We start from the raw sequence: 17177 nt of genomic DNA, 5'->3' as shown, positions 1-17177 counted from the left end.
CTAGACTTTTTCTCATGGTACTTAGTACTTTACCCAAGTTCTGAATATACTTTATTAATTTAGAAAGAATACCAAGGATGTGGAAATGTGTTTGACATTAATTACTAATTCAATCAACAGATATTTATTGGGTCCTCACTTTATGCTGGTCACTGTGTTAGCATTGGGAATACAGTAGCTTGGGAAAATGGAATACAGTCAGCCCTCTATATCCATAAATTCCGCATCCTTGAATTCAACTAACTATATAAATTACAAATACCATGATATATGTAATTTATATCTAGAAGTTACTGACATCTGATATATGTATATAAATCTGTCATCTATTTATCTACTTTAATGCATCATTATATGTTCTATTGTTTTAATAGAGATAGTTAAATAGTTCATTTTTACTGCCAAGCTTTTCAGCCTGTCCTCAGCACTTTACCTCTCATATCTAGAAAGCATGCTTAATACTTAACCTGAAATGTATTTATACTTAATACTTAATCTGAAACGTATAGAAAATATTTAAAAAACAAATTGTGTTAAAACAATATAATAATTTATAATACAAATAAAAAGACAGTATAATATATTTACATATCATTTACATTTATTGGTAATCTAGGGATGATTTAAAGTATATGGAAGGATATTGATAGGTTGTATGCAAATAGTGTGCCATTTTATATAAGGAACTTGAGCATCTGTGGATTTTAGAATCTGAGGGAGTGTGGGGTTTCTCTAACTAATCCCCATTAGATACCGAGGGATGGCTATAATTACTTTTGAATCTTATCTGACTCAAAACTAAAGAGTTAACCTGAAAATATAAAAGAAAATTTAAACCTTTTTTGCTTTAAATTGATTTAAATAGTATATACAAGAGGGGGAAACAGTGTGCAATGATTGAGAATATGTTTTTTGTAGTTAGACCTTGCATTTGAGTTGTGTGTCTTTAGCAAGTATCTCAATCTCTCAAGGCTGTTTCACCATGTATAAATTGAAAAAAATAATACACTTTCTATAGGATTAAATGAGATAATATGTATAAAATGCTTGCCATGGGGGTTGGCACATAGAAAACCTTCAGATGGTAGCTCTTACTCAAATTATTCTTTAAATTGTCTATGTTAGGAGGAAATAGGACTTCATGTTACTAGAAATTATAGTCTGATATGGGTCAGAAAAGTTACGTTATTAAATGTTATTTGTATAATAATTTTATATCAGAATAATCTTCCTTTGGAATATAGAATGATATAACCTCTCTATTTTTTCCTCCTCTACTTGTTTTTAATTATTATTTTATTAGGCTATTCATTCAATTGATTGGCATCATGAGGGCAAACAGTTCATGTGCAGCCATTCAGATGGTAGTTTGACTTTATGGAACCTGAAAAGCCCAAGTCGCCCTTTCCAGACCACAATTCCACATGGTAAGATGTATGCTTTCGAAAGAAATAAACACTGGTGATTCAGTGTCTTGACTTGAAGTAAGAGAGATGCTATTAATGTGTTTGATAGAAAAAGGTAATAGGACATAACTTCCAGTTCTAAATACCTTTTTTATACCACCTACAGATCCCAACATTGTACCCCAAATTTTCTGTATTTCTCTTTTTTTTACCAACCCCCATCCCTACTTTGTAAGCTGTACTTATATACTGTCCCAATCAAAAATTGGATAATGGATGGTTGATACATCTGAGGCAGAGGAGATAATATAGGAAATTTTGTTACTTTTAAGGGCTGAGAAGCCAGTGAGAGAATGGCACTATTCCAGATCTGACTTTTAGACTTAATTCCTATACTACTTTATAGTCCATTGTTTTTTAGATTTCACTTGTTTCCATTTCTGCCATTTGATTCCACTAGATTATGAAGATTGTGGTTTAATTGGAGATTTTACTTCTCTTATTGCTTTTCACATAGAAAGAGCTTTTTAATCCTAAATGAGAATTTTAATCTTAGTCAAGAATTTATGTTGAATCTGTATACCTAACAGGGAAGAATAAAAAAATCAAATGTATAAATATGTATAATTCAGATTACTAAATTACTTGATAATGTTGGTGATGATCTAAGTTCCATGTTTACCTCACACTATTGATTGTTTATAAGAATAGATGTATCAGAACCTAACAGTTGATCAAACATATTCTACTTTACAGTTTCTGAGCATTCGTTATCATGTCACATTTGGAAAATAGTGGCATAATTTCTGTAATGAGTAACCATAGATCACGAGCATTCTTAGAATTATTTTATGTTGTTTGTCTGCCATTGTTTTGTACCATGGTCACATGCTCCATCAGTAAATGATTAAATTATTGAAACATTCTTCCAGGATGTAAATGTTTTAGTCTTTGCTGGTTTACCTAGAGATTAATTTATATTTAGATGCTTTATTTAGAGATTGCCATGACAGAAACCTTGGATAGGTATTTGCTACGTATACCACTTAGGATTAACTATTTATTTCTATGATAGACGATAGGTTCTCTCCATCCACCCTCAGCTAACCCCCAATTCTCATGCCTTTCATGTGAGATTTACACTTTTATAAAGTGTAATATGAGTGAGTCACAAATTTTCTACTTACTTCCTTCTGTTCTTCTCAAATGCCAGTTTCTATTAATCTTTTTTTCTATACTGGACGTTTGGTACTTTCATTTTTTTTTTTTACTATATTCATATTCATCAGTTTGGATTGTTTTCTATTATTCTGCCTTTCTGTTGAAATAAAGTTCTGTTTACAGGTTGTTCAACACATCAGCATTGATGTCTTTTATAATATATAAATCAGATTATATTCCTGTTGTCTCACAATAACACAAGCACTAGTGTTTTTGATAATAGAGGCATTTATTGTCATATCTACTGATATTCTTTGGGTTTATTTTTTCCCTTTTGTTTAGCCATTTTTATTTTCTAAAATAAAACTTTTCTTTACCTACTACTTTAGCTATATCCTATGTGTTTTTAAACCTAATATTAGTAATATAATTTTAATATATAGTTTGAGATATTTTCTACAATTCCTTCTATAATTCTTCTTTGACCCATTAATTATTTAGACATATGCATTCTAATTTCTAATCATGTTTATTTTTATTATTTGTGTTATTATTATTAATAAAAGATGAGTCTTGCTATGTTGCCCAGGCTGGTCCTCGAGTGAGGTCTTGGCTTCACAAAGTTCCAGAATTACAGGTGTGAATGACCATACCCAGCCTCAATTTCTAAACATGTTTTTATTATGGATTTTCATTGTTTTTATAATGCTTTTCATTTTGTACAGTTTAAATCTTTGCTAACTTTTTGTTTGATATTTTAATTCTTAGAGAAGTGAGTTAACATTTCTCTTATAATGGCTTTTCCTTTGTAATTCTGTTCATTTCTGTTTTACGTACTTTAAGAAACAAATAGGTCAAGGTAGTTCATGGTATTTTTCAGATTCCCTGTAATTAAACTGACACTTGTTTAGTGCTATCAATTGCTGAGAGAGTGCTATTAAATTTCTTAATATGATTATAGAAGTGTATAATTCTAACTTTAATTCTGCTCATTTTTGCTCTATGTATTTTGGGGATCTATTATTAGGCATCCATTACATCTCCTATAAAGAGCATAGTCCATCTTTTATATCCACAGGTTCTTCACCCTTGGATTCAACAAAACCAAAGAACAAAATATTCTGAGAAAAAACAATTAAAAATACAAAAATTTAAAATAATACAAATAAAAAGAAATAATACAGTATCACAATGATTTGCATAATGTCACATTGTATTGCATGTAAGTAATCTAGAGATGATATAAAGTATACAGGAGAACATGTGTACATTGTATACAAATATGATGTCATTTTACATAACAGACTTAAGCATCTCTGTAGATTTGGGTATAGGAGGGGGAGTCCTGGAACCAACAAGATACTGGGGATAACCATAGTTGGGTCTTGTGCTTTTTATCTAGTCACAGAGATCAATCTACTAACATTAAATGTAGTTACTGATGAGATTGAATAGAGATAACATTGTAACACTTCACATAAAATGTACAAATCTTGCAACCATGTAGAGATCTATTTCTCTTCCTTTACTCTCCTTTATGCTACAGTTATCATATAGTACATCTAAATATATTGTTATAATTTGTGTTTAAATAGTCACATCTTTTTTTAATTAAGAGGAAAAACAGTCTTTGAATTTCTTTGCTATTAATCATTTTCATTTGTTCCTGAAAATACAAGAGCAGTATGTAATTTTTCTTGTAGGTCTACTGGAAATGAATTCATGTAGCTTTCTTTTTATGTAAGTTCATTTTGTTTTGTTTTGTTTTGCTTTCCTTTTATGGAGGCCATTTTTCCTGGATTTAGGTATCTGAACTGACAGTTTGTGTGCACATGTGTGTTTTGGTTTTAAGGTGATGAACACTTTACATGATCTCTGCCTTTCATAATTTCTGAATGAGGAATCTGTAGTAGCTTGAATTTTGCTTCCTCTTTACATAATATGTCATTTTTCTCCAGTTGCTTTCAAAATTTTGTGGGATATCTTTTATTTTCAGCAATTTGACTACTTTATGTCTAGGCTTAGTTTTTTCAAGTTCATTTTGTTAAAGGTCTACCAACCTTCATATATATATATTATATATATATGTGATATATAATTTACTGGATCATCACTTATTTCACTTAAGCTTAGCACCGTTGATGGCATTGTTCTTATAGCTGGTGGCTGCTGGTGCTGGAGACATTGATTTTTCCTCTTTACTGATTTCAAATATGTATTTTTCAATTGCAGTGCTCCCAGTTATACATGCATATATACACACATACATATACAACACATGCCTACATATATGATATTAAACCAAATCCTATCAAACACTTAATAGTGAAACATTTGCTCAGACAGGCCAGGGGTGTCCACAATTACCACTTTTATTTAACATGTTCCTGGAAATACTAGCCAATATTATTAGACTTGAAAATGAAATATATTTAAAAATTTAGAAAGAGTATTCAAAATTTTAGTTACTTTTTCATAATACAATTATACAACACAACACAAAAATGAATTAGGAAAACTATTATATGTAACAGTAGAATTCTGTACACAAAACAAACAAAATATAATGGATGACTAGAATCATTTTAGATCACAGCACCCAAAAGAATACATGGGAATAAACCTTAACGTACATGTAAAGTATTATTTCTAATAAGGAACATACAAGAGAAACTTGAATAAATTAAGAACATACCATACGTATGCATAGTAGATTCAATATTAGAAAGATGTTGATTTTCTTTGCTATTTATCATTTTCATTTGTTCCTGAAGATACAAGAACATTATTTAATTTTTCTTATAGGCCTAGTGGAAATGAATTCATGAAGATTCCTTCATCTGGAAGTTCATTTTTGTTTTGTTTTACCTTTTTTTTTTTGGCTTTCCTTTTTTGGAGGCCATTTTTCCTGGATTTAGATTTCTGAACTGACAGTTTGTGTGTGCATGTGTGTTTTGATTTTAAGGTGATAAACACTTTACATGATCTTCTGTCTTCCATAACTTCTGAATGAGGAATCTGTAGTAGCTTAAATTTTGCTTCCTCTTTATATATTGTGTCATATTATTTTGTAAATTCAATTTGTTCCCAAGAAAAATAATTACAGGGTTTTCCCTGACAAAAAATAAGCAATGGGGAAAGGATTTAACAAATGGTGCTGAGAAAACTGGCTAGCCATGTTCAGAAAACTGTAACTGGTGCCCTTCTTTATACCTTATACAAAAATTAACTCAGGATGAATTAAAGACTTATATGTAAAACCTAAAACCATAAAAACCCTAGAAGAAAACCTAGGCAATGCCATTCAGGACATAGGCATGGGCAAAGATTTCATGAGTAAAACGCCAAAAGCAAATCAAAATTGACAAAAATCAAAATTGACAAATGATCTAATTAAAGACCTTCTGCACAGCAGAAGAAAATATCATCAGAATAAACAGGCAACCTACAGAATGGGAGAAAATTTTTGCAATCTGTCCATCTGACAAAGGGCTAATGTACAGAATCTACAAGGAACTTAAACAAATTTACAAGGAACAAAAACAACCCCATCAAAAAGTGGGCAATGGATATGAACAGATGCTTCTCAAAAGAAGACATTTATGCAGCCAACAAACATAAGAAAAAAAGCTTGTTATCACTGGTCACTAGAGAAACGCAAATCAAAATCACAGTGAGCTACCATCTCATTCCAGTTAGAATGGCAATCATTAAAAAGTGAGGAAACAACAGATTCTGGAGAGGTTGTGGAGAAATAGGAATGCTTACACACTGTTGGTGGGAGTGTAAATTAGTTCAGCCATTGTGGAGTATGGAGATTCCTCAAGGATCTAGAACCAGAAACACCATTTGACCCAGCAATTCTAATACTGGGTATATACCCAAAGGATTATAAACCATTTTTCTATAAAGACACATGCACACGTATGTTTACTGCAGCTCTATTTACAGTAACAAAGGCTTGGAACCAACCCAAATGCTCATCAATAAAGAAAATGACCCTGCAGCCATAAAAAAATGAGTTCATATCCTTTGCAGGGACATGGATGAAGCTGTAAACCATTAATCTCAGCAAGCTAACACGGGAACAGAAAACCAAATACCGCATGTTCTCACTCATAAGTTGGAGTTTAACAATGAGCACACATGGGCACAGGGAGGGGAACATCACATATTGGGGCCTGTCAGGGGTGATGGCCTATGGGAGGGAGAGCGTTAGAACAAATACCTGATGCATGCAGGACTTAAAATCTAGATGATGGGTTGATGAGTGCAGCAAACCGTAATAGCACATGTATACCTTTGTAACAAACCTGCACATTCTGTACATGTATCCCAGAACTTAAGGTTTAATAAATAATTTAAAAAAAATAATTACAGGACTTTCAAAATTAGATGAGCTAATATGTAGCAAAGATGAACATAATATGAAAATTATTTAAACAAGAAGTAATGGTTAATTACTGGCAGTTTGGAAGATTTGATGCCCTAATTCTTACTGAAATAAATAAAATATTGTATATGTCAGATTTTTTTTTTTAAATTTAACCTGAGATGGTAAGCATGAAAATAAAGAATCTAAAGACTCTAAAAGAGAATGTTAAACTATAAATTCTGAGAGATAAGTGACAGTAATAGATTTTGTTCTAAATTTTCTGCTATACTTTGGAGAGCTTAAACTTCATTCTTTAAAAAACAGGTTTATTGAGATATAGTTCACAAGAGCAATTTGAAGTATAAACTTGAATGGTTTTTAAAAATATATTCATAGTTGTGCAATTATCAACACAATTATTTTAATCATTTAATAAATTTAGATCATTTTAATCACCACCCCCAAAAAACCCCATACCTGCTAGCACTTCGTTTCCATCCCCACTCCTCCAGTCCTAGGCAATCACTAATCTTTTTCTATCTCTCTATAACTCCATTAAAAAAATGAACGAAGGACCTGAATACACATTCCCCAAAGAAGACATAAAAATGGCCAATACCTATGTGAAAAGTGCTCAACATCATTTATGATCAGGGAAATGCCAATTAAAACCACTGTGAGAAATCATCTCACACCTATTAGATTTGCTGTTATCAAAAAGTCAAGAGTTAACAAATGTTGGCAGCTATCGAAAAGGGAATCTCTGTAAACTATTGGTGGGAATGTAGATTGACACAGTTCTTATGAAATAGAGTATGGAGGTTCCTAAAGCAATTAAAAATAGAACTAAGATAGAAACCAGCAATCTCTCTTATGGTTATATACCTGAAGGAAATGAAATAACTACCTTATATCTGCACTCCGGTGTTCATGACAATATCCACAATAATCAAGATATGGAAACAGCCTAAGTGTCTGTTGACTGATATATAGATAGAAAAACCAAGGTATTTAAATACAATGTAATATTATGTAGCCTTAAAAAAGAAAGATCCCTGTCATTTGCCACAACATAGATGAACCTGGAGGACATTATGCTAAGTGAAATAAGCTAGACACAGAAGGAAAATTACTGCATTGTCTCACGTGAAATTTTTTAAAAAGTCAAATATACTGAGATAGGGAATAAAACAGTGCTTTACCAGGGGCAGGAGGGGTTGGGGGAGAAAACGGAGATGTAGGTCAGAGGATACAAAGTAACATATATAGATGAGCAAGTTGAAATCTAATAATAACAAAATAAAGACTAAAGTTAATAAAATTGTATTTGAGATTTCTGCTACAAATTTTAGCTGCTTTTACTGCCAAAAAATGGTTAAATACGTGAGATAATGAATATGTTTATTTGTTTCACTTGTTTACCATCTATGTGGATTCCAGAACATCATGTTGTATACCTTAAATATATACAATAAAATTTATTTTTAAAAACCAAGTGTTTCAGTTCTAGGTAAGGTTAAAAAAAAAGTATATGCATTAAAAGTTTGGAAGTTCCTTTAGTTTATATATGAATGCTTTTTCTTTTCTTTTCTTTTTTTTTTTGTTAATCTCTAAATGCCTTCATTTCATCCACATTATTGAAAGATGTTTTATCTGCATATATATAATTCTGCCTTGAAAACGATTTTTCCTTGGCACTATGATGATATACAACTTTTGCCAGGCTACCATTTTATTGCTGGAAGTATTCTGTCATACAATTTTCATTATTTTGTGGTGATTCATCTTTTCTGTTACTTCTATTACAATTTTATCCATAAACTAAAGTTTGTCTATGTTGGACATCTTTTCCTTATCCTGCTTTTGTTGTAGGAAAAACCAGTTCTTGTCACACGACAATGAAATATTAGACTCGCAGACACTTTGAAGGGTGAGAAGGGCAGGGTTTATTGGGTGAAGAGGGAAACAGAAACTCTTCGCAAAGCAAGTCCTGCTAACAGGCTTCCTGTCTAATAGATTGAATCCCAGGTTCCCACCCCCAAACAGGAGAGGTCAGGCTCCTCCCTACTGCAAATTGTGGGAACTTCCTAAGGTTCCACCCCAGTGTGCATTCTTCCCAGTGCAGCCCAGTTGGAGATTTTCCGGGGACCTGTTTATACTTGGCTTGTCTCACTTTGGAATACATTGGGTATTTTTGATCTATAGATTTATATTTTTTATTTGTCATGAAAAGTTACTGCTATTTTCTTTTTCTTTCTTTCTTTTTTTTTATTTTTGGAGATGGAGTTCTGCTCTGCCGCACAGGCTGTAGTGCAGTGGCACAGTCTAGGCTCATTACAACCTCCGCCTCCCAGGTTCAAGCGATTCTCCTGCCTCAGCCTCCCGAGTAGCTAGGACTACAGGCACATGCCACTGCACTGGCTAATTTTTGTATTTTTAGTAGAGACGGGGTTTCACCATGTTGGCCACATTGGTCTCACCCCCCTGACTTCGTGATCCTCCAGCCTTAGCCTCCCAAAATGCTGGGATTACAAGCATGAGCCACCCTGCCCAGCCAGTTACTGCTATTTTCTCTTTAACTATTACCCCATTTCACTCTATTCTCTTCTTGAATGTATTTTAGACATATTAAGCTTTTCTTTTCTCTTTTCTTTTCTTGTCTTTTCTTTTGAGATAGGATCTGGCTCAGTCACCCAGGCTGGAGTGCAGTGGTGTGATCCCAGCTCACTGCAACCTCTGCTTCTTGGGCACAAATGATCCTCCCTCCTCACCCTCCCAAGTAGCTGTGACTACAGGTGTGTGCCATCACACCTAGCTAAATGTTGTAGTTTTTGTAGACACAGGTTTTATCCATGTTGCCTGGGCTGATTTCAAACTCCTTGGCTCAAATGATCCTCCAACCTCAGCCTCCTGAAGTGCTGGGATTACAGGCATGGGTCACTGTGCCTGGTTTTCATATATTTCAATATAATTTTTTTTCTGTCTCCTTGCTTTTCTGTACTGCATTCTGAGTAATTTTTTTCAGATATAACTTCTTTCACTAATTTTTTCTTGTTATGTACATTCTGCTTTTTGTGAAATAATTTTTTTAAATTTCTGTTATTTTTATTTCTAAAGTTAATTTTGCAGATTAGAATTTTACAGATTCATAATTTGTAAATCTAATAATTGTTTGGTCTTTGGAATAATACTTTAATCATTATGTATGCACATATTCTATATTCTGGGTCTAACTATTCCAATGACTGTAGTTATTGAAAGTATAAAGCTGTTTATTGTTTCTGCTGATTTTTAATCATAGTGTCTAACAACTGCCTTTTAGTGTAATGATACTGGGTTGAAAGCTCATTGCTTGATATAAATACGTAGACTAGGATTAGACTGAGGATTTTGGAAGCTTTTCTTCAAAGCGGTTTTTCTCTTATTTCTCTGACTCATTTAGAGATGAAAGGACACAATAGCTGCAACTTATTCTCAGATAGCTCAGAAGTGAAATAATAGTATATAAAGAGAAAGAATGTGATTTTCCACAACAAGACAATTGTGGAGATAATTAGGCAATATGGTTAAATGATGTAGAAGAGGTTTTTTTTAGTAAAATTTCCTTAATTCTATATCAAAATAAAAGTATTCAGAAAAACAAAAAAGAGCCTAAAAATATACAAGACCAGAATTAGCAGTCTTCAGAGGATACCATTTCTGAAATAAAGGAGGATATGACTCTTGGAGGCCAAGTAGTAAAGAGAAAGAAGGAAGCAAGCATTGAAAATTAAGTGTCCTGACTCCAGCCTGGGCAACAGAATGAGACTCATTCTTAAGAATAAATCGGGGAGACTTCTGAAGATGGCGTGGTAGCAGCAACTCAGGATTGCAGCTCTCAGTGAAGGCGCAGAGGGTGAGTTCAAGCTGCATTTCCAGACAGATCTTTGTTGCCCACAGAATGGGGAAATTCCCAGATGTAGGAGAGACACGGGATGCTGGCATGGCTGTTTCGGCCAGCACTGCAGTGCAGCGGCACTCCGCACAAAAATGCACTGGTCTGGGTGCCCTGTTAAACCAGCAACCTGAGATTTGGGAGGGCAGATTAGCATATCCATCTGATTAAACGGGACTTGGACAGTGAGCCAGACCAGGAGATGCCTGGGAAGCAACATTTGAGCCAGCACAGTGGGTCGCTGCACGGGAAATCACAGAGATCCCAGTGCCCTATCAGCAGGCAACTGAAACACCTAGGAGAGAATCAACTGTTCAACTTAAAAAAAAAATAGAAAAAGGGCTCTGAGGCAGGGAGCCAGGTGATCAGGCCCGGCAGGTTCCACCCCCACAGGAACAAACAAAATGGTGATTTAAAACGCTCTGGTTGAGAGTTTCACTGCCAGCACAGCTGAATCCAGGATGGTGCAGCTCGGTGGGGAATGAGTGCCCACCATTACTGAGGCATTCCGCCCCTACTGAGGTACACTCCCATTGCTGATGCAGCCTGCCATTGCTGAGGCAACCTGCCATAACAGAGAGACTCTGCCAATAGGGAGGAGCCCATGACAGCAGGGCAGAGCCCACAGCAACAGGGCAGAGCCCATGGCAAAAGGGCGGAGCCCACAGTAGTGGGGCAGAGCCTCGGCAGGCAAATAGTGACTAAACTGCCTCCTAGCTGGGCAGGACAGTGCAACAGATACCCATAAAGAAAGCCCTAACTCCCTGAGACAGAGCATCTGAGGAAAAAAAAAGGTTTTATAAGTTCTGCTGCAGCAGACTTAAACGCACCTGCCTAACAGCCCTGAATGAATGACGGAGCTCACAGCTCAGCACTTGAGCTCCTATAAAGTACAGACCATCACCTCAAGCAGCCCCCTGACCCCTATATATCCAAAGAGTCACCTCAAAAAGGACTGATCAGACTGACATTTGGCGGGCATCATTCTGGGACAAAGATAGCAGAAGAAACTGGTAGCATCCCTCACTGTCCCACAGCTGCTACAGGTGTACCCCAGACAAGCAGGGTCTGGAGTGGACCTCAGCAGTCATACAGCAGAGGGGCTAGACTGTTAGAAGGAAAACTAACAGAAATGCTTCATCATCAACAATCTGGGCGTCCACTCAGAGACCCAATTGAAAAGTCAGCAGCTACTCATATGACAGGTGGATAAATCCACAAATATGGGAAGAAACCAGTGCAAAAAGGAGGAAAATACCCAAAACCAAAACACCTCGCCTCCTCCAAAGGACCAAAACTCCTCACCAGCAAGGGAACAAAGCTGGATGGAGAATGAGTGTGATGAAATGACAGAATCAGACTTCAGAAGGTGGAAAATGAGAAACTTCCATGAGCTAAAAGAACATGTTCTAAATCAATGCAAAGAAACGAAGAATCTTGAAAAAAGATTCAAGGAAATGATAACAAGAATGGATAACTTAGAAAGGAATATAAATGAATTGAAGGAGCTGAAAAACACAACACCAGAACTTCGTGAAGCACGCACAAGTTTCAACAGCCAACTTGACCAAGAAGAACAAAGAATATCAGAAGTCAAAGATCAACTCAATGAAATAAAATGAGAAGGCAAGACTAGAGAAATAAGCGCAAAAAGGAATAAACAAAGTCTCCAAGAAATGTGGGACTATGTGAAGAGACCCGACCTACGTTTGATAGGTGTACCAGAATGTGATGAAGAGAATGAATTCAAGCTGGAAAATACTCTTCAGGATATTATCCAGGAAAATTTCCCCAAACTAGTGAGGCAGGCCAATATTCAAGTCCAGGAAATACAGAGAACACCACAAAGATATTCCGCAAGAAGAGCAACCACAAGGCACATAATCATCAGGTTCACCAGGGTTGAAATGAAGGAGAAAATACTAAGTACAGCCAGAGAGAAATGTTTGGTCACCCACAAAGGGAAGCCCATCAGACTCACACCAGATCTCTCAGCAGAAACTCTACAAGCCAGAAGAGAGTGGGGGCCAATATTCAACATCCTTAAAGAAAAGAACTTTCAACCCAGAATTTCATATTCAGCCAAACTGAGCTTCATAAGTGAAGGAAAAATAGAATCCTTTGCAAACAAGCAAGTTCTCAGAGATTTTGTCACCACCAGGCCTGCTTTACAAGAGCTCCTGAAAGAGGCACTACACATAGAAAGGAACAACCAGTACCAGCTTCTCCAAAAACATACCAAATGATAAAGAGCATCAATAAAATGAAGAATCTGCATCTACTAATGGGCAATACAGCCAGCTAGCATCAAAATGGCAGTATCAAATTCACACATAACAATATTAACCCTAAATGTAAATGGACTAAATGCACCAATCAAAAGGCACAGACTGGCAAATTGGATAAAAAACCAAAACCCATTGGTTTGCTGTATCCAGAAAACCCATCTCACATGAAAGGATACACAAAGGCTCAAAATAAAGGGATGGAGGAAGATTTACCAAGCAAATGGACAGCAAAAAAAAGCAGGAGTTGCAATTCTCATCTCTGATAAAATAGACTTCAAAGCAACAAAGATCAAAAGAGACAAAGAAGGTCATTACACATGGTAAAAGGATCGATACAACAAGAAGAGCTAATGATTCCAAATATATATGGACCTAATTTAGGAGCACCCAGATATATAAGGCAAGTTCTTAACAACCGATAAAGAGACTTAGACTCCCACACAATAATAGAGGGAGACTTTAACACTCCACTGTCAATATTAGACAGATCAACCAGACACAAAATTAACAAGGATATCCAGGGCTTGAACTCAGACCTGGAACAAGCAAACCTGATAGACATTTACAGAACTCTCCACCCCAAATCAACAGAATATACATTCTTCTCAGCACCACATCACACCTACTCTAAAATTGACCACATAATTGGAAGTAAAGCACTCCTTAGCAAATGCAAAACTGAAATCATAACAAACAGTCTCTCAGATTATAGTGCAATCAAGTTAGAACTCAGAATTCAGAAACTAACTCAGAACCACACAGCTTCATGGAAACTGAATAACTGGCTCTTGAATGTTGACTGGATAAACAATGAAGACAGAAATAAAGAAGTTCTTTGAAAGCAACGAGAACGAAGACAAAACATACCAGAATATCTGGGACACATTTAAAGCAGTCTTCAGAGGAAAATATATAGCAATAAGTGCCCATATGAGAAGAGTGGAGAGATCAAAAATTGACGCCCTATTAACAAAATTTAAAGAGCTAGAGGAGCAAGATCAAAAAACCTCAAAACCTAGCAGAAGACAAGAAATAACTAAGATCAGAGCAGAACTGAAGGAGATAGAAACACGAAAACCCCTTCAAAAAATCAATAAATCCAAGAGATTTTGTTGATTTTTGAAAAGATCAACAAAATAGACAGAGCACAAGCCAGACCGATAAAAAAGAAAAGAGAGAATAACCAAATAGATGCAATAAAAAACGATAAAGGGGAAATCACCTCCACAGAAATTCAAACCATCATCAGAGAATATTACAAACAAATCTATGTGCAAAAACTAGTAAACCTGGAAGAAATGGATAAATTCCTGGACACCTGTGTCCTCCCAAGCCTAAACCAGGGGGAAGCCAAAACTATGAATAGACCAAAAAAAGATCTGAAGTCGAGGCAGCAATTAAGAGCTGACCACACAAAAGAAGCCCAGGTCCAGATGAGTTCACAGCCGAATTCTACCAGACACACAAAGAGGAGCTGGTACCATTCCTTCTGAAACTATTCCAAATAATCCAAAAAGAGGGAATTTTTTCCAAATCATTTTATGAGACCAACATCATCCTGATACCAAAACCTGGCAGACACTCAACAAGAAAAGAAAACTTCAGGCCAATGTCCATGATAAACATAGATGCAAAAATCTTCAATAAAATACTGGCAAACCAATTGCAACAGCACATCAAAAAACTTATCCATCATGACCAAGTAGGATTCCTCCCGGGGATGCAACGCTGGGTCAACATATGCAAGTCTATAAACGTAATTCACCACATAAACAGAACCAAAACCAAAAACCACATGATTATCTCAATTGACGCAGAGAAAGCATTTGACAAAATTCAAGAGCCCTTTATGCTAAAAACCCTCAATAAACTCAGTATTGATGGGACGTATCTCAAAGTAATAAAAGCTATTTATGAAAAACCAACAGCCAATATCATACTGAATGGGCAAAAACTGGAAGCATTTCTTTTGAAATCTGGCACTAGACAAGGATGCCTTCTCTCATCACTCCTATTCAATATAGTACTGGAAGTTCTAGCCAGTACTATATTGAATAGAGCAATCAGGCACGAAAAATAAATAAAGAGTGTTCAAATAGGAAAGGAGGAAGCCAAATTTTCTCTATTTGCAGATGACATGGTAGTATACCTAGAAGACCCCATCGCCTCAGCCCAAAAACTCCTGAAACTGATAAGCAACTTCAGCAGTCTCAGGACATAAAATCAATGTGCAAAAATCACAAGCATTTCTATACACCAATAACAGACTTAAAGAGAGCCAAATCAAGAACGAACTGCCATTCACAATTGCTACAAAGAGAATAAAATACCTAGAAATACAACTAACAAGGAACAAAAAGGACCTCTTCAAGGAGAACTACAAACCACTGCTCAACGAAATAAGAGAGGACACAAACAGATGGAGAAACATTCCATGTTCAGGGTTAGGAAGAATCAGTATCGTGAAAATGGCCATGCTGCCCAAAGTAATTTACAGACTCAATGCTATCCCCATCAAGCTACCATTGACTTTCTTCACAGAACTGGAAAAAACCACTTTGAACTTCATATGGAACCAAAAGAGAGCCCGCATAGCCAAGTCAATTCTATGCAAAAGAACACAGCAGGAGGCATCACAGTACCGGACTTCAAACTATACTACAAGGCTACAGTAATCAAAACAGCATGGTACTGGTACCAAAACAGAGATATAGACCAATGGAACAGAACAGAGGCATCGGAGGCAACACAACATATCTACAACCATACAATCTTTGATAAACCTGACAAAAACAAGCAATGGGGAAAGGATTCCCTGTTTAATAAATGGTGTTGGGAAAACTGGCTAGCCATGTGCAGAAAGCAGAAACTGGACCCCTTCCTGACACCTTACACTAAAATTAACTCCAGATGGATTAAAGACTTAAACATAAGACCTGGCACCATAAAAACCCTAGAAGGAAATCTAGGCAAAACCATTCAGGACATAGGAGTAGGCAAGGACTTCATGAACAAAACACCAAAAGTGTTGGCAACAAAAGCCAAAATAGAGAAATGGGACCTAATCAAACTCCACAGCTTCTGCACAGCAAAAGAAACAGTTGCTAGATTGAATCAGCAACCAACAGAATGGGAAAAAATTTTTGCAGTTTACCCATCTGACAAAGGGCTGATATCCAGAATTTACAAAGAACTCAAACAGATTTACAAGAAAAAAACAAACAAGCCCATTCAAAAATGGGCAAAGGATATGAACAGAAACTTTACAAAAGAAGACATACATGAGGCCACAAACATAAGAAAAAATGCTCATTATCACTGGTCATTAGAGAGATGCAAATCAAAACCACATTGAGATACCATCTCACACCAGTTAGAATGGCAATCATTAAAAAATCTGGAGACAACAGATGCTGGAGAGGATGTGGAGAAATAGGAACACTTTTACACTGTTGGTGGGAGTGTAAATTAGTTCAACCATTGTGGAAAACAGTGTAGCTATTCCTCAAGGCCTTAGAAATAGAAATTCCATTTGACCCAGCAATCCCATTACTGGGTATATATCCAAAGGACTACAAATCGTTTTACTATAAGGACACATGCACACGAATGTTCATTGCAGCACTGTTTACAATAGCAAAGACCTGGAACCAACCCAAATGCCCATCGATGATAGACTGGACTGGGAAAATATGGCACATATACACCATGGAATATTATGCAGCAATAAAAAATGATGAGTTCATGTCGTTTGTAGGGACATGGATGAATCTGGAGAACATCATCCTCAGCAAACTGACACAAGAACAGAAAATGAAATACCTTATATTCTCACTCATAGGCGGGTGAGGAAAAATGAGAACACAAGGCCACAGGGAAGGGAGTACTACACAATGTGGTCTATTGGGGGGAATAGAGGGGAACAGCAGTGGGGGGGAACTGGTGAGGGATAGCCTGGGGAGAAATTCCAAATGTGGATGAAGGGGAGGAAGGCAGCAAAACGCACTGCCATG

At 36.0% G+C, this 17177-nt stretch overlaps 1 protein-coding gene across 22 annotated transcripts in view; it reads left to right on the top strand.

The window, feature by feature from the left end:
• STXBP5L (syntaxin binding protein 5L) overlaps positions 1–17177 on the top strand; it is a 452700-nt gene that overhangs the window by 225569 nt on the left and 209954 nt on the right. For all 22 annotated transcript variants that reach the window (XM_078352051.1, XM_078352048.1, XM_035274086.3 and 19 more), the window contains one exon: positions 1304–1427. In XM_078352051.1, coding sequence (XP_078208177.1) covers positions 1304–1427 — 124 coding nt within the window. The remainder of the gene's footprint in view (positions 1–1303; positions 1428–17177) is intronic.

This window comes from Callithrix jacchus, chromosome 15 (genome assembly GCF_049354715.1).
Source record: "Callithrix jacchus isolate 240 chromosome 15, calJac240_pri, whole genome shotgun sequence".
In the NCBI taxonomy this organism is placed as follows: domain Eukaryota; kingdom Metazoa; phylum Chordata; class Mammalia; order Primates; family Cebidae; genus Callithrix; species Callithrix jacchus.
Note: the sequence above shows the minus strand (reverse complement) of the source record. Positions and strands in the feature narration are given on the sequence as shown.